The sequence below is a fragment of the Pseudonaja textilis genome, chromosome 4 (assembly GCF_049901715.1).
Source record: "Pseudonaja textilis isolate UNSWEBS1 chromosome 4, rPseTex1.2, whole genome shotgun sequence".
Classification (NCBI taxonomy): Eukaryota; Metazoa; Chordata; class Lepidosauria; order Squamata; family Elapidae; genus Pseudonaja; species Pseudonaja textilis.
The window spans coordinates 58,027,098-58,052,086 of record NC_141993.1 but is presented as its reverse complement, the minus strand read 5'-3'; the positions used below and the strand labels follow the sequence as shown (position 1 = coordinate 58,052,086).

The following is a 24,989-nucleotide window of genomic DNA, read 5'->3' as shown; positions in this document are numbered from 1 at the left end:
AAACTTGACTGCAATACTAAAAATTAATACAAACTAAACTTAAAGAAAGAAAAATGAATAGCAAGAAAGAATAAAATGTGCAGGTAACTGGGAAAAGAAAGAAGAGAAAGAATATGATAAAGAAAAAGAAATATATAAAGAAGTGACTTCCAACTTTCATTACAAGTATAGACAAATTAGTAACTCTTCACCCCCATAAGGTTACAAATAATATCTCTTCACTCAAATATTCCATCTCTTATCTATAAGCAAAGGCAAAAAATATAATTTTCAATCCTGGTATCAGCAAAAATAAATGATGAACATGTAATTGCTAAAATATATAAATAGAAATGCTAAAATGTTAAAACAGAAGAAGAACAAGTGAAAGAATATATGATTAAAGTGGGCTGAAATTTTGGGTTATACTACACAGATTGAACAATGGAAAATATGTTTGAAATATGATTGATATTTACCCTTGGTTATCTTAAACAGAATTTTTATAAAATGATTGTAGCATTAGTATATCTCATCAAAAAAAGTCTGGAATATAGAAAGGCACTTAAAATTATGTTAGAAAAATGAACAATAAGGAGAAGCAATAATGTCACTTGAATATTTTACTTACTAACTTGAATATCTAGTATTTCACTTATGTGTGTGTGTGTGTGTGTGTATACATGTATCTGTGTGTGTGTGTGTGTGCATGTGAATTCAAGAGTATATGTAATAGATTTGCACATTCTTCTAATAGCTCTCTGAAAATTTCCTTCTGATACATGCTCATTTCTTGACTTTGCTTTGCCTTCTCTTGCTTATTTGCACCATTTACTTTGATATCCAGTTTGCTTCATATATACAGTTTCTCCTTTAACTTTTTAATTTGATTCTACAGTTCCTCTGGTTCCCATTCAAAGATATTCAGGACTTTAAAAGCAATTCCTGATGTTTTTTTCTTAAAAAAGATAACTACATGCCTAAGTTTGTATCAGCAAATTATATCACATATGTTTAGTAAATAAAGTCTTATTTTGCCTTGAAATGTAGCTGGTAACGTCTAATTCAGATGCAAACAATACTTGCTTTTTCATATGACAAGCTAACTCATAAAATATGGCAAGGTTGGATAATTGCTCTGTCTTTCTTCTCATTAATATGAATATTGGCTACTTGCTTCAATGCGTTGCATTGCCTTTTTTCTTTAAGCTCCAATGAATACACACAACTTCCCATTAGTGTAGTTTGTTATTAATAAATATTTTTCTGAAGCTGCCAACATTTTTGAAGGCTATTTTGAGTCTTCTGATTTACATTTGATAAAATATGTCATTGATGTAAATGATACATATGACCAGTCCTTTCTTCCACTGTTTTGAGATAATACACTTTAAAATATTCTTTACATTTGTAAGTATTCTGTTACGGGAAAAAATACATAAAAACTTTGATCCAGAAAAGTTAAGGTGTATAAAATAGCTGTGTTTCCCCCACAGTAGAAAAGAAAAAAACACTTGCCATGTACTGCATAGGTCATGTACTGAACACATCATGTATTAAGAAAGCTATAAAGTACTTTTTGGAAAGCGCTTGATTTCCCCACTCTATCCTTCAGCCATCCCAGTTCAAAATATCTATCTATTATATAGAAACGATCAGGGATGTTTGTTCTTGCAATAATTCACTTAAAGTACATGAATTATAAACTGGATTGCACATCTGGTATGTGGCTTCCTAGATTCTACCTTAATGGAAACATTATGAAAACATTTGCGAGCTGACAATTCCCATCATCTCCAGAGAGCATGACCAATGATCAGAGATGAGGACACAGGCAATATAAACATTTGACAGGCTCTAGATTGAAGAGGCTGCCATAAATATTTTGTGAGGAGCTCTGGAAAATATTCAAGATTGCACCTACATTAGGAGATGGCAGCAGTAGCAAGTCTAGATAGGATAGATTTTCAAATTTTGAAATTCTCTTTAGTAAATTGAATATTACTTTCATTTAAAGAACTGACAAAAAATACATCATAACTCATGCACACATGTGTGCCATGTTCTACTGAACCCTTTAAATAAGGACATTTGAGTGAGAGGAAATATATACTTTAGATGAATCCCAATGATCTTTATAAACAATAGTATTTACACCTCCTTTATTACAATTTTCCCTTTCACACATTTAAAGAATTAACAAAAATACATAATTCATGCACACCTATGTGTGATATTTCCTTCTGAACCCTTTAAATAAGAACACTTGAGAGATAGAAGATATATGTATTTTATATGACTCATAATGATCTTCTCAGACAACTCTAGTATAAATGATCTCCCTTACTACAATTTTCCCTTTCAGATCTAAATGGTAAACTGGATTTTGGCTGAACAGGCCCAGTTGGACTCAGCTAACATATTTTTGTTTCTGAATAATAGATCTTATGTTTTGTTGGTCTCTTTTTTTGAAAAAGGAAACATATCTTTGATAAAGATGGAATAAATTTTGTGCACACACATGTTCTATCCCAATCATAATTCTGTCATATGCCAGATGTGGAATGCATTTTATTAGCACTGCAAAGCTTTGATTTATAAGAACAAATAATTAATCATAATTATCTTTTGAATTACAATGTAACTTCAAATGTTGATGCAGATGTTTATCAAAAAGGTAAATTCTTTTGGAAATTCTGGCTTATATTGTAGATATAAAATTTAATTCTAGATATTGAAATCCAAGCAATCTGTTCTGCTAACCCAGCGAACCGCACTTAACAAATGTTTGATTTTGGATCGTTAGCTAGTTATATAATAAATCCAACATTAATTGAATACAGAAGTATATAAACAATTAGAATATGAAGATAACAATCCCAACTTCAAATAAATAATTGTTTCCATTCAGCCAAATACAACTCTTGTATGCTACTTAATATAAAATCACAGTGAACTGATATCCTTGAATACTTGGTGAGGAAATATATCTAAAACCTTGGATTGATTGCATTGTATTCCCCATGAAAAAATGTTTGTAGGCATTAAAATTTGAAGTGCTGAGCATTTGGATGTTTTAAAGCTCATCTATGTACTTAAACACAAAACTTTTTATAGCATTGTATCTGTAACAACTTCTTTCAAAGAAAAACAGAGCATTAACATGAAATGCAAAAAAACAAAATCTCTACTGGATTAGTAACCATGATTCTTACTTTGTGGAACTAACAGTTTTAGGATTACCTTGTTGAGGAAAAGAGAATGGCTGTTATATGCAGTTATAATTCCATTTGAATTTTGATATCACTGTGCTTTCTAAACAGTATGTATATGAATGCCTTGCTTTTTATAATTTTCATCTTTCAGAAATCTTCAGCTTCTCTAATTTCTAACATTAAATTAAACTGAAAGGAAGATATCATGAGAGAACATCTCACCTTAGAAGAAGCAGGGATACCAGAGAACTTTAGAGTAATGAATAGGGTAGCTATTTGTTGTCCCTGACAATAAAATAAACCCCAAAACAATACCAAGAAAATGTTGAAATAAATTCTCATGCATTCAAATTAGAAAACAAAACTCTTTTTTATAGAAAAACCAAACTTGAGGAGTTGCAAGATAAAATTCATTACCATATTCATTTGCATACTGCTCTGAATATTCTGATTCAGAATCAAACTATTCGCACAAAATGTGCTAATAAACAAAAATGGAATTCTAAAGCAAATACATTAGATGGGAAGTGTATCCAATATGATGTGAAGATGCATACACAAAGTCAAATGGAGTGAAATAAAATGGAATGAATAGATTCATCTGTCTTTTTAGACTAGATTTGTTAATGTTTAACTGGTGGGAAAAAACTTTTCTAAAACATGGATGAATTTGTAACTAATTTGACCCATTTCTTAAGCATGGTATGATTCTGTCGTGTTATAAAACTTGAAACATATTGTTGAGGTAATTCCCCATTAGGAGAATGAGCGCACACAGGGAGATGTAGTGAGAGTGGTGAAGAATAACACACAACCAGCACACAGATACACTGTATAGTAAAAGGTAGGTTTTTACTTTCAGTAAACGGTTAAGCAAAGTCCAACAAACAGTCCAAGTCATACTCGGTTATAGCAGTCAGTTTTCAGTCCAGGGATAATCCAATAACAAAGTCCAGTATCAAAAACAGTTCAGTAAAAGACTCACATTAAACCCAAGAATAACGATTATCAGCAACAGTCAATAGGGAAATGTAGGAACGGCAACACCCTCGGAAACCAGGTTTCTGGCTCGATTTTATGGCCGTTAGAGGAACCACACCCAATTACAATTTTAGCATTCCCTTAAAGAGACACTATTAAAATGTCTATCCTGGTTTATATATTTCCAACCCAACTGTTAGGTGACTTACATTCCTAACACATATGTTCCGTTCTTAGGAAATAGCCACCCTTCCGTTATTAAACTTGAATCCATAATTGAAAAAACTGCTTTGGATTCAGCACAAATGAAGACAGTTCACAATGTCAGGGCATTGGAGGGGAGCAGATAACAGATAACAGATAATCAGAGTTGGAAGGGACCTTGTAGGTCATCTAGTCCAACTGCCCGCCCAAGTGGGAGACCCTACATCATTTCTGACAAATGGCAGTCCAATCTCTTCTTGAAAGTCTCAAGTGATGGTGCTCCCACAACTTCTGAGGGCAAGCTGTTCCATGGGTTGATTGTTCTCATTGTCAGAAAGTTTCTCCTTATTTCCACGTTAAATCTCTCCTTGTTCAGTTTCCATCCATTATTCCTTATCTGGCCTACAGGTGCTTTAGGAAATAGCTTGACCCTTTCCTCCCTGTGGCAGCACCTCAAATATTGGAAGACCTCTATCATGTCTCCCCTGGTCCTTCTCTTTACTAGATTAGTCAAGCCCAGTTCCTGCAACCATTCATTGTATGTTTAGCCTCCAGTCCCTTAATCATCCTGGTTGCTATTCTCTGTACTTTTTCTAGAGTCTCAACATCTTTTTTATAATGTGGCAAACAAAACTGGATGCAGTACTCTTGGTGTGGTCTTACTAAGGCTTTATAGAGTGGGATTAGTACTTCCCTTGATCTTGATTGTATCCATTTGTTAATATAATTTAGGATTGCATTAGCTTTTTTGGCTGCTGCTGCGTACTGCTGGCTCATATTTAGCTGGTTGTCCACTAGGACTCCAAGATACCTCTCACAGTTACTGCTATTGAGCCTGGTTTCACCCAGTCTATATGTGTACTTTTGGTTTTTCCTGCCTAAGTGTAGGGCTTTACTTTTCTTTACATTGAATTTCATTTTGTTAGATACAGCCCAGTGTTCTAGTCTGTCAAAATCCACCTGGATCTTAAGCCTATCTTCTTGGGTGTTAGCTATTCCTGCTAGCTTAGTATCATCTGTGATCATCCTTGAACCTGGCATATTTCCTGGGCCAGTTCCTTTATCTCAGCCCTAGAAAGGAATCAATGGCAAATTATTTCGAAAAAAACCTTGCCAAGAAAACTGCAAGGACTTGTCCAGACAATCTTGGAAAATTAGATACGATTGAACTTGGGCTGGGGTGGGGTGGAGGAGAGAAGAGGAAAACCAATAACACTATTTTATTTGCTAAAGAGTGATCTTCAGCCCTTTGGAATGTTTATTAGAAAAGCCAATGATCAGGAGAAGGTGAAAAGATTAGGTTACAGGTCTTTGTTCTAAATGGTAAACGGCACCTTCGAACAGATGCAATTTGAATCATTTTTATAAATTAGGGAAGTAATTCCATACTATTAGTTTAAACTGTGTAATAGATTTTTAAAAAGGAAACTCTACTGTTCAAAATATTCAACAGGAATTGGACCCCCGAGAAAGATGAATATCTTTGATAATTAAAACCAGTAGTGAACATGAGCTGGAGCTGAAAAATCCACACATGCTTATCTGGGAACCCCACTGATCTTAAGGGGACTTATTTTGGAGTAAACATATATATATCATTGTATCTTAAAATGCTTTGTACTTAAAATACTTTGTAGATAAACTTGTTTTATGAATGATATCAGTGGAATAATATGAACTTTAAACTTCAAAATACTTTCTGAATTTATTTCCCATAGATGAGCTTCATGGATTTACATCTGTGAACCATAACAGGAAGTTCTAACAATATTTATTTTCTAAACAAATATGCTCTCTCACTATTGCACAAAATTTAGCTGTCTGATTCTGAGCTTTCTGAATGGGATTTACTTCAAAATACATTCTAATGAAAAGAAATTAATATGATAAATGGAAAAGGAGCTTTTGTACTAATAGCTATGCTGCAAATGATGAAATAGATTAAAATTAGGCATACAATTTTTTAATCACCTTTTCATCAGTACCTGTCAAAATCTTATCTAAATCAGTCAGTTTATCATAGAAACCTTCTGTTTTAGAATCTTTATCCTACCTTGAATGGATTTGCACATATGAAAACCAATTCATCTTTATACCTTGTTCCTCTAATTTTTGCATAGATTTAAGTTCACCCTTTTCATTCAATATTTCACCATATCTAATTGTTTGATTCTTTTTATATATTATAGGATAAGAAAATGCTTCAATAGTTGATAGCCAGACTGGAATTTTCAAATAACAGTGTCTTTTAGTCTTCTCCCAGTTTAATCACAGAGATTCCCATATATAATGTCTTCAAAAATACCCCTGTATTTTAATTCCTTTATACCATAGAAAAGCATATCACCCCAACAACAGATCATGTCCTTGTAATGTCAACAATCTAGTATTTCTTAATGTTATCCATTCCTTAACCCACATCAAATTTGTAGCTTGATAATACAACTCCCAATTAGGCAAACCAAATCCTCCTCTTATTCTGGCATCTTGCAAAAGTTTTAACTTTATGCTCACTTTCTTACCTTGCCATATATATTTCAACACAATTTTATTTAAATCTTCAAAATAATCTTTTCCAAGCCTAACTGGAATTGTTTGAAACAAATATAAAATTCTGGGTAATATATTTATCTTGATTGTTGATATTCTCCCTATTAATGACAGTTGTAAATTTTCCCATTTCGCCAAATCTAGTGCTATCTGCTGCTTAGGTTTGATATAATTATTCTCTTAGTGTCCTACATCTTGCGGTCAAATGTATCCCCAAGTACTTGATCTTATTCGTGACCTGAATTTTCAATAGATCTGCCAGTTCTTCCTTTTGTCTTGATAGCATATTCTTTGTCAAGATCTTTGCCTTATCTTTATTTATTTTCAAACCAGCCACCTTTCCATATGTCTCTATCTTTTCTATCAGTTTTGATGCTGTTTCTAGTGGGTCTTCTAAAATGAAAACCAGATCATCTGCGAATGCTTGCAACTTAAATTCTTTCTTTTTAATTTTCATCCCTTTTATATCTTTTTCTTCTCTAATATTTCTGTTTAGCACTTCCAAGGTTAACACAAACAACAGAGGTGATAGTGGGCACCCTTGTCTTATTCCTTTTCTTATATCAATAGAGTCTGTCAGTTCTCCCTCTATCATTACCTTTGCCGTTTGCTTATGATATATAGCTTCTATTGCTTGAATAAATTTTTTAGCAAAGCCCCATCTGTTCCAGCTGTAATAACATGAATTGCCAATTCACATTATCAAATGCCTTCTGTGCATCTAGAAATATCAAAGCCATTTGTTTTTCAGGGTGTGCCTCTTAGTATTCCAAAGTGTCCAAGATTACTCTCATATTGTCTTTGTCTCTTTGGCAGAAATCCATTTTGATCAGGATGAATAAAATTGTTTAACTATTTTTTAAGTCTTTCTGCCAATATTGAAGCAAAAATTCTATAATCTGCACTTAGTAAGGAAATAGGTCTATAGTTCTTGATTTGTAATGGATTGGCCTCTGCTTTTGGGACAAGTGTAATATAAGCTTCTGACCATGATTTGGGTATCTTCTTCTTTAACATAACTTCATTCATAACTTCTAGCAATGAAAGGTTCAACGATTCTTGTAGTGTTTTATAAAATTCCGCCGGAAGTCCATCTGGGCCTGGTGCCTTTCCATTGTTTTGCTTCTTGAGTGCTTCAGTTAACTCCATCATCGTTATATTGCTTTCTAACATTGTTTCAATCTCTTTAGGTATCTGGGGTAGATTAGCATTCTGTAAGTACTGTTTAACTCTTTCCTCATCAATATTCTCTTCCATAATAGTCTCATATGATTTCCTTCTTCTCTTTACTACCATAGCAAACTTGGCCTTGGTCATCTAATTGCAATATTTTCCTTGATTCTTTCTCCTTTCTCAATTTATATGCTAACCATCTACCTGGTTTATTTGCATCTTCAAAGTAGTTCTGTTTTGCACCTCTGATTTTCTGTGCTAATTCTTCTTTTTCTTTAGACCTATTTTATGTTTAATTATATCCATTTTTAACTTAATGTCCTTTTTCTGTGGCATTTTCTGTAGCTCTTTTTCAAGTCCTTTATACTCGTCCTCTAATGCCTTAGACGCTAGTCTTTTCATGGTATTTCTTTCCATTGTATAGTCTATTATCAAGCCTCTGGCATATGCCTTCATTGTATCCCATATGTTCTGCATTGATGTATCTTCTTTTTTGTTTTCTCTAAAGAAGAAAGCCAGTTCTTTCTCCATCCACTGTGTGAAGTCTTTTTCCTTTAGTATAGTATTATTTAACATCCATCTAGATCTTCTTCTTTGTCCTTTCCATTTAATTGTCATTGGATTGTGATCTGCCCAAGTACTTGTTTCAATATTTATTTCTTGAATATTAGTTAACAATTCTGTTGACATCCATATCATATCTATTCTGGACCATGATAAATGTCTGTTTGAGTAGATGGTGTATTGTTTAGTCTTAGCATTTCTTTCTCTCCATGTATCTTTTAAATTTATTTCATCTATCATTTTAAAAAAAGATTTAGGGAGAATCTTTCTGTTTTGCTTTGTTGTTTTCTGTGCTGTGTAGTCCAGTTTATTATCTACAATTCCATTAAAATCTCCCATCATTACTATATTTGCATAGTCCAGTTCAATTATTTTCATATGTAATTTTTTATAAAATTCTTCTTGATTGTCATTTGGGGCATAGATTGCAATCAGGAGTGTTTTCATATTATTGTCCATTATTTCCACCATTAGTATTCTTCCTATTAGTACATCATCGGTATAGATCAATTTCGCTGGGATATCTTTAATGTATAAAACCACTCCTCTTTTCTTGCATTGTGTCAAAGAAGTAAATATTTTCCTGAGTTTTAGCTGTTTCAGCAATTGTTCATGTTGCTTTTTGATATGTACTTCTTGTAGGCAGATTATATCAAATTTTAATTTCTCTAATTTATGAAAAGTTTTCCTTCTTTTAACAGCTGAGTTAAGTCCATTTATGTTAATTGTGATCAGTTTTTTCTCTTCCATGGTTATATTTTGTAGTTAGGTTTAGCAGCTCTCATAGATCTTGGTTCATGTTGTTCTTTGACTTCCACCTTTCCACCTACTGCACCTTCTTCTTTTTCAGTTGCTATTTGGCAGTCCTCTTGGAATTCAATTAGTGACATTTCTTTTTCTGCCTCTTCCTCTTTCCCTCCAAAAAATTCTGTGTAAAATGATTCAGCTTTCTCAATTGAGTCAATTCTATGTCTCTGATCTTGCCATGTGAACATAAACCTTCTGGAATCAGCCATCTATAATTCACCTCTTTTTTAAGTAGCATTTTGGTCAGAAATTGGTATTCTCTTCTCATCTCTCTCACTCTTCTGTGTACTTGTTTCAGGACCACAATCTTCTTGTCTTTATATTTCAGTGTTTTCTCTCTTGCCACTTGCAATATTTGCGTTTTAATGGCTTTCTTTGTAAATCTGATGTGAACTTCTCTTGGTAAGCTATTTCTCATTGCATATCTTGTGAAGACTCGATAAACCTCATCTATTCCATCCATCATCTTCTCTTTAGTTATTTCCAAAGCTTCAGCCAAAATTTCTATCATTATCTCAGCTAGGTTTTGTCCCTTTTCTTCCTCTATCTTTTGGAATCTGAGATAAAATTCTGATCTGTCCATCTCCCATCTCAACATCTCACTTTTGTCTTGTTCAACCACAGTTAATCTGCTATCAATATCTCCAATCTTCTTATCTCTTTGTTTATCTTCTTCAATTTTTTGGAATTTCTCATCATACTTCATCATCATTTGTTGAATGTTCTCCACCTTTTCAACAGTTTTTCCTGTTCTTTGTTCAATTTTCTTTGTTCTCTTTTCAATATTCTCTGTTCTTAATTGAATATTTTGAATTACTTGCATAATCATCTACAGGGTCACTTTTTTCTGTTCTTTTCTTGGTGTAACATCATCTGTATTGAACGTTGTCCTCCAGATGGTGAAGAGGAAGAAGTAGAAGTTGAAGAACCAGGGGCTGTTAGTTTCCTACTCATTTTGGACAATTCAAAATCTTCAGGTTCTTCTAGACCTTAATCCACTTGTGAAATAACCAATTGTAATTCCAAGTAAAAATAGTGGGAAAAAAGAAACCAAATAGTAACAATAATAATAATTATAAAAAAAATTCTTCAGGTTCTTGTATACCTTAATGCAATCGATTGGTTAGATAGCAGTAAAAACTCAAAAATGGAAGAAAAGACCATAAACACACACAAAAAAGAAAAAATTGTTAAATCCTGAAAAAGGGAGAAAAGTAAAAAGTAAAAAACTAAAGAAGAGAAAAGAAAAGTTCTTCAGGTTCTTCAACACCTTAATCCAATTAAAAGGTCTCAGGTATAAAAGGATGCATAAGGAAAAAAAGAAAGCCACAAAAAACAACAACAATATGGAAGGTAAATAGAAAAAAAATACAAGGGAGGGAGAGAGAAAAAAGAAAAGAGACTACTCCCTTAAAAATAAAAAAAGGAAGGAAATCATTAATATTAAAGCTTTTCCTTTAAAATAAGGTGCAAACATAAAAATTAGACTTCAAAAGACAAAAAGAAAGAGAAAAACAAGTTCCAAAAGGCCAAAAATCCAAATAGCTATTATGAAAAGTAAACTAGTAAGGAGGGGATTTGTTAAAGTAAGAAATAGCACAGCTTAAAAAAAAATAAAAAGAGCACACTGCACCTTGTTTGGTTATCCAAGGCTTTTGCTAAAATTTACAACAGACTCTTGTCACCTTTTTTTCCCTATAAGCTTCAATACCAGACTCCATCTGTTGATAGAAACACAGAAGAGCACCTGCAATAATACCCTCCCATGCTCTTCCCTCTATCTTATCAAACAGCAATGTCCTTGAAAAGAAGTCTCAGTTCTTTCTCAGCTTTGTCTGGTCAAGAAAAAGAGATAGAATGTTTCCAAGCCTCTAGTTGGCAGTGTTACAAAGTTTCTTCTGCTTTCACTTTCCCCCTCCTTTTCCAAACAAGATATAATAAAAATTAATTAAAAAGGGAAAAAGATATTTAAAAAGATGACTAAAAGGGAGTCTCTAGCCTAGAATATTATAAAGTCAAAAAGGAGAGAAAGAATAGGTGGAAGAAGAAAAAAAAACAGTCCAGTTTCAAAATATAAAATCATGTGTAGAAAATCCAGCAATGAGAAAAAAAAATAAAAATATTACTTTGACTTCCTGTTTAAAATCGCCGCTTAATCACTTCTGTCAAAACTTTTACAGATTCTTTCTTTTCTTTAGGGTGTCCTCTCAAATCTTAAAGTAAAGAAAAAGTTCTCACCAAACCAGCACACATTCTCTTTCTGTTCTCTTTCATTTCGGAGCTGTCCCAACTTCAGCAGCTTTAATGGCTGCCTCTTTGCCGCTGGCAAAAAGAGCTTCTCCTGGATCTACCAGGGACTTTGTGGTATCCTTGGGATCGACAGGACGCGCTCTTTGCATTCACCATCTCTTCAGGACTGTTTAGGTCTGATTGGACCGTCCAGGAGAAAAGATATTAGCAGCGATCTCAGATCTCCAAGATCGCATGCCGTATCGTCGCGACGCCAGCTCTGCCCTCCCTATTGAGTTGGAATTTTTATGCATCACTACAAAACCTTAATGAAAGAAAGAAAAGAGGGAGGAGAACAGGAAGTTGACAATGGCCCTCTCCACTTTTGATAATTTATGTTGATGAAAATCAGGCTTGTCTGATGTTACATCTTTTCTATCCTGCTCTACGGAGTTGGTTTCTGACAGAAAGCCACTTGAAGCCAATGGTGGGATTCAATTTTTTTTACTACTGGTTCTGTGGGCATGGCTTGTTTGGTGGTCATGGCTTGGTGGTCATGTGACTGGGTGGGCTTAGCCAACTCAGCAAGGTGATGCGGCACCTTGCTGCGAGTGACATTGAGTTGGCCATGCCCACTAAGTCACATGACCGATGCTGCAGAGACAGGGTGATTTTCTATGTACCTTCACCCCCTCCTCCGCCCTTGGACTGACCCAAAAAAAGCCCAACTAAAGATCATGACTGCCTGCGTAGTCTGCCTGCTGAATGGGTTTTGTTTTAGGATGGTTTTTGTTTTGTTTTTTGCCAGAAGCCCCCTGGAGATAAATTCGCACTGCCAAATCTTACTGTACCTCATTGTTGTGGTGTGGATGTTGCTGCTGTTAGTGCTGCTGCGGCTGTCTGGCTGCCCAAGTAAAGAACCACATTGGCTCAGGGTGACTGTGTGGAGTAGTCACAGTAGTCAACTTTGCTCTTTGTCACTCCTGTTAGGTACTCCCGGTGTGCACAAGGAGTGTGAAGAGAGGCAGACACTGGGCGGATAAATTTTAAAAGTCATAGAACTTTGCCCAAGACTTCTCCTGTATTCAGGGGCTGCACCTCTCCCAACGATGAGTTGGCGGTGATCTAACGAAACATTTTCCAGCTCTTAAAGATCAACTTTAAGAGCGCCCCCATGGAAGAAGCCAAAAATGAGAGCAAAAGTAATAGTGGCGGGGGCAACAAGGGCATGTGATAGGTCCCTCCTTGGTCCCCTCCTGGGTGATAGCCAGGGCTTTGGCACCTCCTCTTTTCCTCAGAGGCGCAGTGTCTGCCTCCATCCACACTCCTTGTGGAGGGACACACAAGCCCGTCACCCATGCAGGCACTATGTTTGCTCTCAGTTCTCAGCTTCTTCCAAGGGGGTCCTTTTAAAGTCGACCTTTAAGTGGTCCTGGGACATCCACATGCCTGTCGCCTGTCCTCCCAGAGCACGCTTTCTTCCTTCTAGTGGATATGCCTCTTCCAGCCGAGCCCTGCCCTGCCTGGCCAGCCAGCAGGCAGCCACATGTCCTGGGGCTTCTTGCCCCCCTTGTCACGAGATGCCTGCAGCTGCTGTGTGCTGTTTTTGGTGTGGAGACCAACTGGCCAAAGGGGCGGCTGCTGGAGGTGACTCTTTTTTTTGGTCTCCAGCTGCCTCTTTCAACGCAGAAAGCCTCTCCCAACTGGCTGGTTGGTCTCCTCTTCGGCCATACAGAACAAACGGTCAGAGAAAGAGGAGCCCAGCCCGCCGGTTCTTCTTGCACTGTGAAAGAGGTTACTGATCTCCAGCTTCACTCTTCTCCAACAGTACGGTACCACTCTGTTCTGTGTGCTGCTGCTCGGATTTGCTGGGCCTGGCACATAGAGCAGGGCGTGCTTTTTTTGGTGCAGTTGCAGCCACACCAAAAAAAAAAAAAAGCTGCAGCCAACTTGCAACAAGGTGGATGAGAAGCCCTGGGACATTTGCCCACCCACCTGCTGGCTGGCCAGGCCGGGCTGAGCTGGAAGAGGCATGTCCACTGGGAGAATGAAGAAAATGTGCTCTGAGAGGGCAGGCAGGCAGACGGATGTCCCAGGGATGCTGCACATGTGCACTTCATGTGTAGCAGCTGCATATGCAGTACACATGTGCAGCAGCACTGGGACATCCACCCAAGCTGCGCCACAGCTGTCACATGGTAGGGAAAGCTAGGAGACCGACCGGGACAAGTGAGTGATCAGGTGACTGGGTTGGGGGCGTGGCTAGCCAGGGGCCACTACCAGTTCAGCAACCCATGCCAAATCACTGCTACCAGTTCGCCGGAGCCAGTGCGAACCGGTTGAATACCACGTCTGCTTGAAGCGACTAGAAGTGTTTGAAATGTGAATTTACAGATGGCTGTTATGTATAAGCTGGGTTGACAAAATCAGAAATGAGGAGGTGATAAGCACCCTGGGGAAGCCAAGGGAAATCATCAAAACCCAAGATGTCATCTTCACAGATGACATCTTGGGTTAATGATCTGACTTGTTAATTTTGGAAAAATCAATTGAATGGATTTGATTTTCTGTATTTCTGCACTACCACTACTACTCTTCTTCACCTTCCTTGCATTGTATCTTGTCACAGCATTTTACAGAGATATGAAGTGTTTTATGAAGTCTAAAACCAAAATAAGGAATGCATCACTATAAAATTGCTGAGCTAAATATTTTCCATGATTAAATGTGAACTCTCCTTCATTTATTTATTGACTGCATCCCTTCCGAACTCTCTCCATGCTGGCATTCTGTGGAGGTCTCAAACTTGTTTTTAAGAGACATATTGTTTGCCTTATTACAGGTTTCCAGTATGCCAAATAAAGAGAATAAAACTTTATGTTTTAAGTTGTGGGAATTTTATAGAAACTGTTTCAACCATACATTGGATAGAAACCATACGTTTTACTTGGTATTTGTGACCTACTATTCTACTATTCACCTTAGTAATTTTACTGGGTATTTGGGACCTACTAATCTACTATTCACCTTAGTAATTTTATTATTGAGCTGTCATTCCATTCCCTACAACTCAGTACAGAAACAGACTATTATAAGTCTCTGCAGATTTTATAAATGTAGCATTAAGTCCTAAATCAGAGGTGGGGAATTGGACACTACTTCAATAAAATATTGCCTATAGTTGGACTGAGGATTCTTGTCATGACTTGGACATATAAACTGGAGAGCTTGATTGTAGAGCTTATTGTATGCTATCAGCAAATGGAATTAATTCCAATTTATATTTTACAAAACCCACTGCAAATAAAGTATGTATTAAATAATCTCCACTAAAATAGAGGCATTGGAAACTTGATTCTTTTTAGAATAAGCATTTTCCATCTGGCACGCTAAACAGAACTGTTATCGTTATTTTTATTTTGCTTCTGGAAGGAGATTCGTTTCCACTTTGCCATTTCCATTGCTAAAATAATTTCTTCTATTCAGGCTGAGGTAAATATATTTCACTTTTTTCTGAAAAATCCACAGCCAAATTTCTGATTTCACACACACAAACATTTGCTCCAGCACATGTACACATGTGCAACACACACACACACACACACACACACACACTCCTTGATCTTGGGGAAAAGACAGAATGACAAAGCGGTAATGAATAAAATGATATTAATAAAAAACATGCTGAAACTAGAAGAACATTTTCATATCTACATAAAATTCTGATTTATGTTTTAAACGTATGTATGCATCCTTAGAATTCAGAAGGTCAGAGGTTTCACCATTTGATAATTCTTTAATGGTGACACAATCTATGGTAAGTATTTAAAATTCTGTCAATTTAGGCAATTTGCTAAACTTTCAAAAAACGATTGGATTAAGGGTTTTATTTGTTTTGCTTTAAACCTATTATTTTCAATTGTTCTTTCTCCTTATTGCATGGGATGTGTGCATATTATGGCATCATGGAATAATTAATACAAAAAAACTACCACATGTGCTGTAAAATGATTTATATTCTCCTGCAGACATTTATGTACATATAAGAAAGAAAACTGACACATAAACTGACTAAAGAACCAAAGAAGTCTTTTATTTTAAACTTGATTAAATAAACCAACTTGATATTCCTTTTTAAACAATCTTGATCTTTATTCCCTTTAAATAAAGTTTCAGGTTTTGATTTCTTATCTCTTTGTATCCCTCAGAAAGTCCTTCAAAACTTTTAACACTTCTTTTATGAATCCAAAATGAAAAAGTTATCCACATCACTTTTCTGGTTTATATTAATTGTTTAGACATCAGCCAGTTTCGTTTGTGAATATAGTTTAACATTTTTATCCAAATCATTCTTGCAATCTGTTATTTCTAAATCCACATTTGAATCTGCTTCACCCTTATCCAGTAGAGAATGTTCCTCCTCTCTAACTTCTTTTATACCCAGTTTTGGGATAGTACACAATCGTAAAAATAACTTTTGAAGGTATTGGTTCCAAATATCTATGAATTCATCCCAAGTTAAAATAATTTGCTCCATCTGTATTAGTACATTTCTTCTCCTTTAATTATACCTTTTAGTTCTTTTTCATTCCCTTTAGTGAATAACTTTCAACCCTTTTATTCTTTTTTTCCTTGATCAACAGTATTTTCCCACAGGAAGATTTCTTATATTTAATTTCAAAGTCTTCATTTTTTCCCCAAGCAAAGACATTGTCCTACAAGAAAGAATTCTAATTTATTTCAAAGTCTTATTTCAAGTCTTATTTCAAGACTCCTTAGTTCTGTTTATTACTTTCCCAAATCCATATTTAATTGTCCTACTGCTGTTTATTCCAAATAGTTAAACCCTTAAACTTACATAAAAAATATTTTGTTAATGGCTTGAAGGAGACTCCCTGATGTAATATAATGAAACTTCATGTTTCAAGGTTCTTAGTAGACAGCAGTTAACAAGCAATTTCAAAAAGTGATTCCGAAAGGAAATATTCAGACCCTGTATCCTCTACATATTGTTGAATTTTTGGATGGCAGCAGAAATAGACAGTACTACTTAGAAAGTCATTAGAAGGTAACTCAGCAATTCTTTAATTGCATTCTTTATCACATACTCTTCTTTGTCATTCCCTGAATTTTATGAAAAGTGCAGATATTGTTCTCTTTGTACTATTCTTTTCTTTTCTTTTTCTGCAAAAAATCAATTAAGCAGAAAACGTTGCACATTGCCCTTTAAAGAAATCCTAAGATTGAAGTCTGGAAGCATTCTGTCCTGTTTTTTAGCATTCAAATAAAAATTGGATTCAATCCAAATCCTTGGCTAAATTATACAATAGCTCACTCAGATGCCTGTTTTCTTCAATCTCCGGTAGCTTCACAAAGAAACTGGAGTACTGCAGCAGGATTGGAAAAGGCTGATACATGAGCCTTCAAATAGACAATGCTAATGTAAAATGGCTACAATAACATACTTCTATAATTAGCCTCCTATTCTCTCTCCCCTTTGCACAAAATATTAGAATATTTTCCCCAAATTACAATTATTAAGATATGGAATAGCAGTCAGATGGTTGACCAAAACTAAATCATTTTTAAAAAAAAAATAAGATTCCAATAGTAACATATTAGTTTCCAACAGAAACTAAAAACAATCTGCTTTTAATACAAATATACTGAATTTTCAATATTTATTTTATATTTCTCATACAGTACCTCCATTCTTTTATTTTGTATCAAAACTTATATTATCTAGTAAGCTAGATTTTTTGGGGAAGTAGCTATTAGCTATGAGATCAAATTTTCTGAAAAATAATTTTACAATATTTTTTGAGAAATAATTATTGCGATCTTTTTGTGTGATACGTTCATTTTTCTATCTACAGTGAATAAAAAGTTTATATACACCTGTTAAAATGCCATGTAAATGTAAAAAAAAAATCTGAGATAAATCACATCATTTTTAATATAATGTATAAACTGTACAATTCAATTGAAAAACAAACTGAAATCTTTTAGGGAAAAAATAACAATAAAAATGTACAATAACTTGGTTGCATAAGTTGTATAACCCTTAAACTAATATTTTGTTGAAACATCTTTTGATTTGGGATAGGAGCCTATCAACATGGCAAATTTTGCCATGGGAATTTTTGCTCACTCATCTTGTAAAAGTGCACCAAGTCTATCAAATTGTGAGGACATTCTCTTCAGGTCAGCCCCACAGATTATCAACTCGATTCTGAAACTTTGGCCTTCTTTTGTTGATTTGGATTGTTGTTGTGTTGAAAAGTGAAATTATTCTTCATCTTCAGCATTTTAGCAGAGGCTGAAGGTTTTGTGCCAAAATGGACTAATATTTGGAACTGCTCATAATTCACTCCACCTGTCAGGGTTCCAGGAATTATCTGTTCTAATCAGTAACTCCGAGACAACCATAATCTCAAAGTGCTTTATTCAAAAAGAAACTTGGCACGTCTGGGGAATTCCAGAACTAAAGTTTCCTTTCAGACTTCCCACAAGACTCAACCTATACCCACCCCTTTTCTTTCACATCATAAATCACGTGAACCAATCACCCTTCAGCTACAATTCTTCCTGTGCCATAGAGAATGACCTTGAAGATTTTATATATCTATTTTGTCTACTGAAAGCTACTCAAATAACAGCATTTCCCTTCTATCCTCCGCAGCTGTGTGGCAGCTTTTAATAAGGATTTCAAAGCTGACACCACCTTGACTAAATTCCCAGTTTCAGATAAAGAAAAGCACTCAAAGCATAAAGCTTCCACCATCAAACTTCACTGTGCATATAGTGTACTTTTGGTGATGCACAGTGTTATTTTTGCATCAAATATACGTTTTGGAATTATGCCCCAAAATTTCAATCTTGGTCTCATCAGACCATAGCACATTTTTCTATATGCTTTTGTCAGATTTGATGTAGGTTTTGGCAAAATGTGGCTGAGCCTGTATGTTTTCCTTGGTAAAAAAAAGGCTTATGTATTTCCACCCTACCTCACACCCCAGATATAGGAAGAAAATGGGAGATTGTTGACATAATATGTATAGTGCATAATCCAAGAGCGTCAAACTCATGGGCTGCGGGCTGGATGAGCCACGGACTGGTGACACCCATCTCCAGTTTAGTGAAGGGGAAAAGTAATGATATGTCATGTGATGATGATGTGATGACACAAGTTTGATACCCCTGACACCAGTACTTGCCAAAGTTTCCTGCAGCTCCTTAAATCTTGTGAAGGCCCATTGGATCAGTTTTCTTCTTGCTTTTCATTAATTTTGGATGGACATCCAGTTTTTGATAATGTCACTATTGTGCCATATTTTTTCCACTTGTTGACAACAGTCTTCATTGTTTTACATGGTATAACCAATGCCTTGGAAATTTTTCTGTACTCTTTTCCTGACTGATACCTTCCAACAATTAGACCTGTTTGATTCTTTATAAACTCTTTGCAGATCATATCTTTTGCTGTCAGCGGCAACTGAGTCAATCCTACTAGAACAGCTGGATTTTATATGGACTTGGTCAGACTCACTTTAATTGATGGTAGATGTGTATTATTTAACATCACTTTGAATATGATTAGTTACTTCTGCACCCAGCCGTTGCCCTACTTATAAAGGGTATTGTTAGTTTTATTATTTTATTCTCCCTAAAAGATTTCAGTGTTTTTCAATTGAATTGTACAAGCTAATATGTTATATTAAAGATAGAAAAAATTCTGAAGTCTGGTTTTTTTACATTCAAAAATGTATTTAGAAATATAAATAATTTGCTTAGTATAACTGAGAATTAACTACGCCATATTCTGTTTTGTGAATCAACAATTGTTATTTTATATTTTGATGTTATTTCTAATAAAAGAATAATATGTGAACATATTTTTGTATTAAACATTTTTCCCATTCAAAGTGCATATGGAGTGGCTTTGACTCTGGTAGATTTTGGTTGTCCAATTTCAGTACTAGTATATATTCTGATTCATGAGGATCTTAGAGAACCATCTGATTTGCCTTTCTTTGGGAAGCTTTCCATTACAAGAAAGATCCTCATTCAAATTAGTTGCTTTGGATAGTTTAATCTGGCTCCAAAGGCAGCATCTGCAGAAAGGTGGGTCACTGAATGCATTGACCCAGCAGCTTTGCAAGCTGGCGTACAGATGTGCCCGCAGCTTGAAATCTGGTATGAATTCCTCTGAGTGGTAACATGCAATGTGCCATTCAGTTATTCTGCTGTCTGGATTTTCTCCTTTCCTCATCTCCTTTCCCTGTGCATCTATTCTATCTGTGGTGGTATGCTGCGCATTGAATTTCACAGTATGAATGTTGCTCTTTTTCAAATTATTGCTAATTTATGTATTTTTATTTATTAAATTCATATAGCTGCCCATCTTTGTGAGAATGGTAATTTTTTTCAACAGCAGACTAATCGAGTGCAAACAAATGTATGTAGTAGTGAAATATCTCTCAAAGCTAGTACTGAAGAACCAAAGTTTTCATATTCACAGTAGGATGCTTATGGTGACTTCAAGAAATTATACTGGGAATGTGGCTTGCTCTATGTTTTGTCTTTAAATACTCTTTGTTTTACATTGTGCTCTTTGGCATGTAAAAGATTTATTACATTCTACTTAGGAGCAATCTTTTTTGATATTTGTAGGCCCTGGTCCACAGATAGTCTCTTCACTCTTCTATGTATTTGTCCAAGAAATTAATGGAGCAAGGAATCTTAGCAACCAACTGCTGCTAGGGTCTCTGTGTCACAGTTTCTTCTGTTTTTTTGTATAGTGATTAATAGTTTTCCTGAAGATAAATATTTTCATCAAACCCACTGTGAGATGCATAGGTGGGAACACCTGCAGAATTTCCATGTCTTTATGATATACAGTCTTGGGATGAAGAAAGGTTACAGAGTCTGTTTTGTACTATTCATTAATACCCCTTTGTTGACTTCAGTGCCCACCATATGGATTTAAGATTCTGTAACAAAAAGAGCAGCCATATATGTCAAAGCCAATAATTTAAACTCTGGAGAATGTAACTTAAATGAAAAAGAACTTGATGTTGTGCTTTGGAGAAAGTTTGTAAGATTCCTGCTATATATTGCATGTTAGCCTAATCTGGCAGGATTATACTAACTACATGTTAACATACTGAGGTAAGACCTCCAGTGAATGGATGTAGCACATGTATTTATGAACAATTTGCAATTACTAGCGCAACTTGGCTACATTATGATGGCTGTGTTGCTCTAATAGGACTAAAAAAAGCCACACTTACACACAGTTCTATTTCTCAATTCACATACCTTCAAATATTTTTCCCAGCCTCTGAAAGGTTAGAGATTCATTTCATCATATACATACAGCGATCTCTGTGGTTAGATATTCAGTGCTTAAGGCAGTGCATAGAGCTTGAATTCTTTATTCTTTGACAATACAATATTACTTTGCTAGCAAGAAATGATGTTGGTCTTTACTAGTTTTACTAAATACATTTTCATTTTATTTTTTGTTGGTACAGATTCCAGTTTACAGATTTGCCAACACAAATCACCAACATGTTGCACTAAGAAAATGGAAGAAAATTATCAAGCAGCTGTTAGAAGAGAGAGAATAGAGAACACTCAGACTCTAAACTTTGAATTGAAATATATGATTGTTGGTCACATTACAGCTTTTCAAGGTAGGAACGCTGACAATTTTATTTAAACATTTAAAATCATGTTTGCTATATCACTTATTCCAACATGGTAATACTAGTCAGAGTGACTATGGGTGCCTTATACTTTAAAAGAATAAATAAAAAGAACAGACGTGACTATGATTGTCTTGACAAAATATACTACATATAAAAATACAAGAAAGGCTCTACAACCACCATTTCCCAAAACCTGAAAGAAAGCCAGATTTTAAAAGACTTTTGGAGCAGAATAGGGGCAAAAACCTAAAAACACGATATAAAAGAAACAGTTCTCTAACACTGTCATCAGTCCTCAGAGATGCACTTATGAAATACAAGTTCTGCTTCAATATTGTGCAATGTCATATATCTAGAACTGTGATTTTAGGAATGGGTGTGCATAAGGTAATGCTTGACACTAATCATTTTAATACTTTCAGCATTATAGTTTGATGAAAAGCATTACATTAAAGCACATTTTTTACTTTATGATAAAGTACAATTTTAAGGTAGCCTCCCTCTTTAAAAAAAGAATACAAGAAGTTATATTACCTGTATTTATAGAGTGTGTATTCCCTTCCCCCAGTCCTTCTATGCTGCCTTATTGTGGCAAGGGGATATTCCTGGGAGGGATAAGTGCTGAGAATGCATGGCAAGCATATCTATTCCCACAGGGTCACTCAAGGTATGAAGGTTATCCTGATTACCCAATTACAGCAAGCAGACTTCTGTGGTGGGCAGCAGCAATGTAGGAAGATGTTGGAGGTAAATGTTGACTTAAGTGATAATGGCAATGTCTAGTTGCTGATGTTGCCACATAAGAAAAGAAAACCCAAGCTGCAAAGGCAACCACAGAGGGAAGACAGAACATAGTTCAAATGAAATGAATAATCTATACACTGATAATTTAGGCTTCAGTGAACTGGACTGGAGTTGGATGTGTTCTGTCCAAAACACACTGATTATTATTCAAGACCTGAGAAACAAAAATGGAATGGCACTGCTTTCATGATTATGAAGGATATAACTAGGACAGCACATTGTTACAATGTTGTCTACAACTGAATAATATCAGTTACATTATGCAGGCAGACTTTTATTATGATGACTATCCAAATTTCTGTTTCAAGCACTGATGCAGAAGAAGGGGTGGTTGATGAGGTTTCTGAACAAGTTCAGACTGAAATGTGTGAACAAGAACATGGGAAAAAGATGTCTCACTTATGGTTAAAGACTGAAATGCCCAAATTAGAAACAGAAAAGAAGAAAATTCAAAACAATTTTATCAGTTTCTGCTGGTGCAATGTCTTCTTCATTGCTAATACAGACATATAGTCAAGCTAAGTCAAGCTAAAGAAGAAAGTGGGAAAAAGCTAACTGGTTACAACTAACCAGCTAACTGGTTATAATCTTGAGACTATATGCACAATTTTCAGGGGGGCGGGGAATCAAGAATCACTTTGAAGTCTTGAACTTCATTCATAAAATATCCTGCAGATGACCAAGGGTAACAAAGACCTTGGAAAAGATATTCTGATACTATAATATGTCTATGTCTATGTCTATAAAGACCAGTATTGTGTGGACAGTATGATCCCTGTGAGAGTTCATGGAAAATTGGAGTTTGAACAAGCAGGATAGGAAGAATATTGATGCTATCAAAAGTATTAATAGCCAAGAAAATAAAATAAAATAATAACTCTAGGGCTCTATCCCAAGGAAAAAACAATCAAGCTAAAATTAACATATTTGGGGCACATTATATTCCAAATTATGTTCCCCTATTTGGCAAGAGATCAGTGTGCTAAGAGTCAAACTATGCTGTCATTTAGGAATTAACATTGACTTGATGACATATAATCAATCTCCTGCCACTATTAGGCTTCCATTTTGTAGGACTGGTTTCTGTATGATTTCTGTTTTGTGGGACTGGTCCTATATTCTACAGAAACATGCAATAAATTTATGGTGTCATTAATTTCTATATGAACACAGAATAGGTGTTGCTGTAGATTAAGGAGAACTTCATACTATCCTTAATGAACAGGTTTTCATATTTTAGGTAATTTGCATACCAGATCACAAGCAAAACAACAGCAGGCAGCTGTTTCCACTTGTTTGTCCCTAAGGGTTTCACACTTTTATAAATGTATTGTTACTTGGATGGATGGTAGAAATTTGCTTTGGCTGTTTGGTATTCTAAACTGCAAGCAATAGAGGAGGGGAACTGGGATGAAGGGATGTGGAAGAAGCAATTTGTTTTATTTCACTGCCTGGAAGAAAATAGTCTTCTACATAGTTCTGAAAATCGAGTCCCATTTGACTCCTCTGCTTGCCAAAGGGGAAATACAGAGCCATTGTTGACTGACAGTGAATTAGTCAAGTGATCTTTCAGCATCATTATAGAATAAAGCAAAGGTCAGAATAGATTAACCTGTCAGACCCTGAGGTCAGTCAAGCAGCTTTATTGCTTAACTGAGTGAAATCAGTCATTAGACTTTTCAAAGTAGCTTGAATTTACAAGCACTTTCCTGAAATAGCTGCCATATTATTGTATTGTAAATGATTATAAACTTGTTTTGTCCACCTTAGGTGAGATTATGCCAGCATTTCAGCTTTGCCTTCTTAAAGTCTCAAAGGGTCATTTGTTCCTTGAGTTGGTTGAGGTTTCAAAAGGTGCTTTAAATCCTTTATTCAGATGACACTATATCCACATTCTATTGCTCAAGCAGGGATCTTTGGTTTTCATTTTTTTTTTCATTATAAAATAATTTCCCCTGCATTTAGCTTTGTTTATTGTTCTGTGACATCATTATGAAACATTAAAGGCAGAATGCCTCAAGCTGATCTGCTGACATAAGCCCCTTTCACTTTTTTATGAGGAAAAGTGTTGTGCTGGTGGAACTATTGATACTTGGGCTGAATATCAAATTAGCCAATTTAAAACCTCAATAATTGGTAATATGTATTTCTAGGAACCTATGATCTTTCCTTTCCTTTCCTTTCCTTTCCTTTCCTTTCCTTTCCTTTCCTTTCCTTTCCTTTCCTTTCCTTTTTCTCTCTCTTGTTAATATTTCTTAAATATCCCAGAATGTTTCTCCTGTTTCTTTAAATTTTAATTTAGATGAGATAACAGATGACTTTCTAAGCATTTTTAGTCAGATTTCTACAAAATAAGATACATGATGCTCTACCTAGAAAACCATGAACCTATTGTTTCAAGCCCACTCTTTAGAAGGTAGGAAATATAAAGTGCCCTGCTACTGATATTCCCAACAGAAAAGTTATGTTTTAAGCAGCTGTTCCCCTATTGTGTTGCTTTGATTGACAAGTAGGAATAACATGTAACTGAAGTAGGAATAACTGTAGAAAATGTAAAGTTGCATTATTCTTTAGTTATATGAATGTCTTTAGGCTTACATCCTGGTAATAAATGTGGTGAAACATCAATATTTATTGCATTTGTGAAGGCTGATCAGAAGCACCACTTACGATGACCTTTTCTCTTGGAGGTTCTAGTTGTCATGCCTGAAGCAGATTCAGAAAATTCTGATGATGAAAAACCTCCTCTGGCTGAGGCCTGCAAATCAAC

At 35.2% G+C, this 24,989-nt stretch overlaps 1 protein-coding gene across 2 annotated transcripts in view; it reads left to right on the top strand.

Moving 5' to 3' along the window:
* Positions 1-24,989, top strand: part of LOC113436827 (glypican-5-like) — a 358,073-nt gene that overhangs the window by 22,056 nt on the left and 311,028 nt on the right. For both annotated transcript variants that reach the window (XM_087933156.1, XM_026701472.2), the window contains exon 2: positions 21,239-21,400. In XM_087933156.1, coding sequence (XP_087789282.1) covers positions 21,239-21,400 — 162 coding nt within the window. The remainder of the gene's footprint in view (positions 1-21,238; positions 21,401-24,989) is intronic.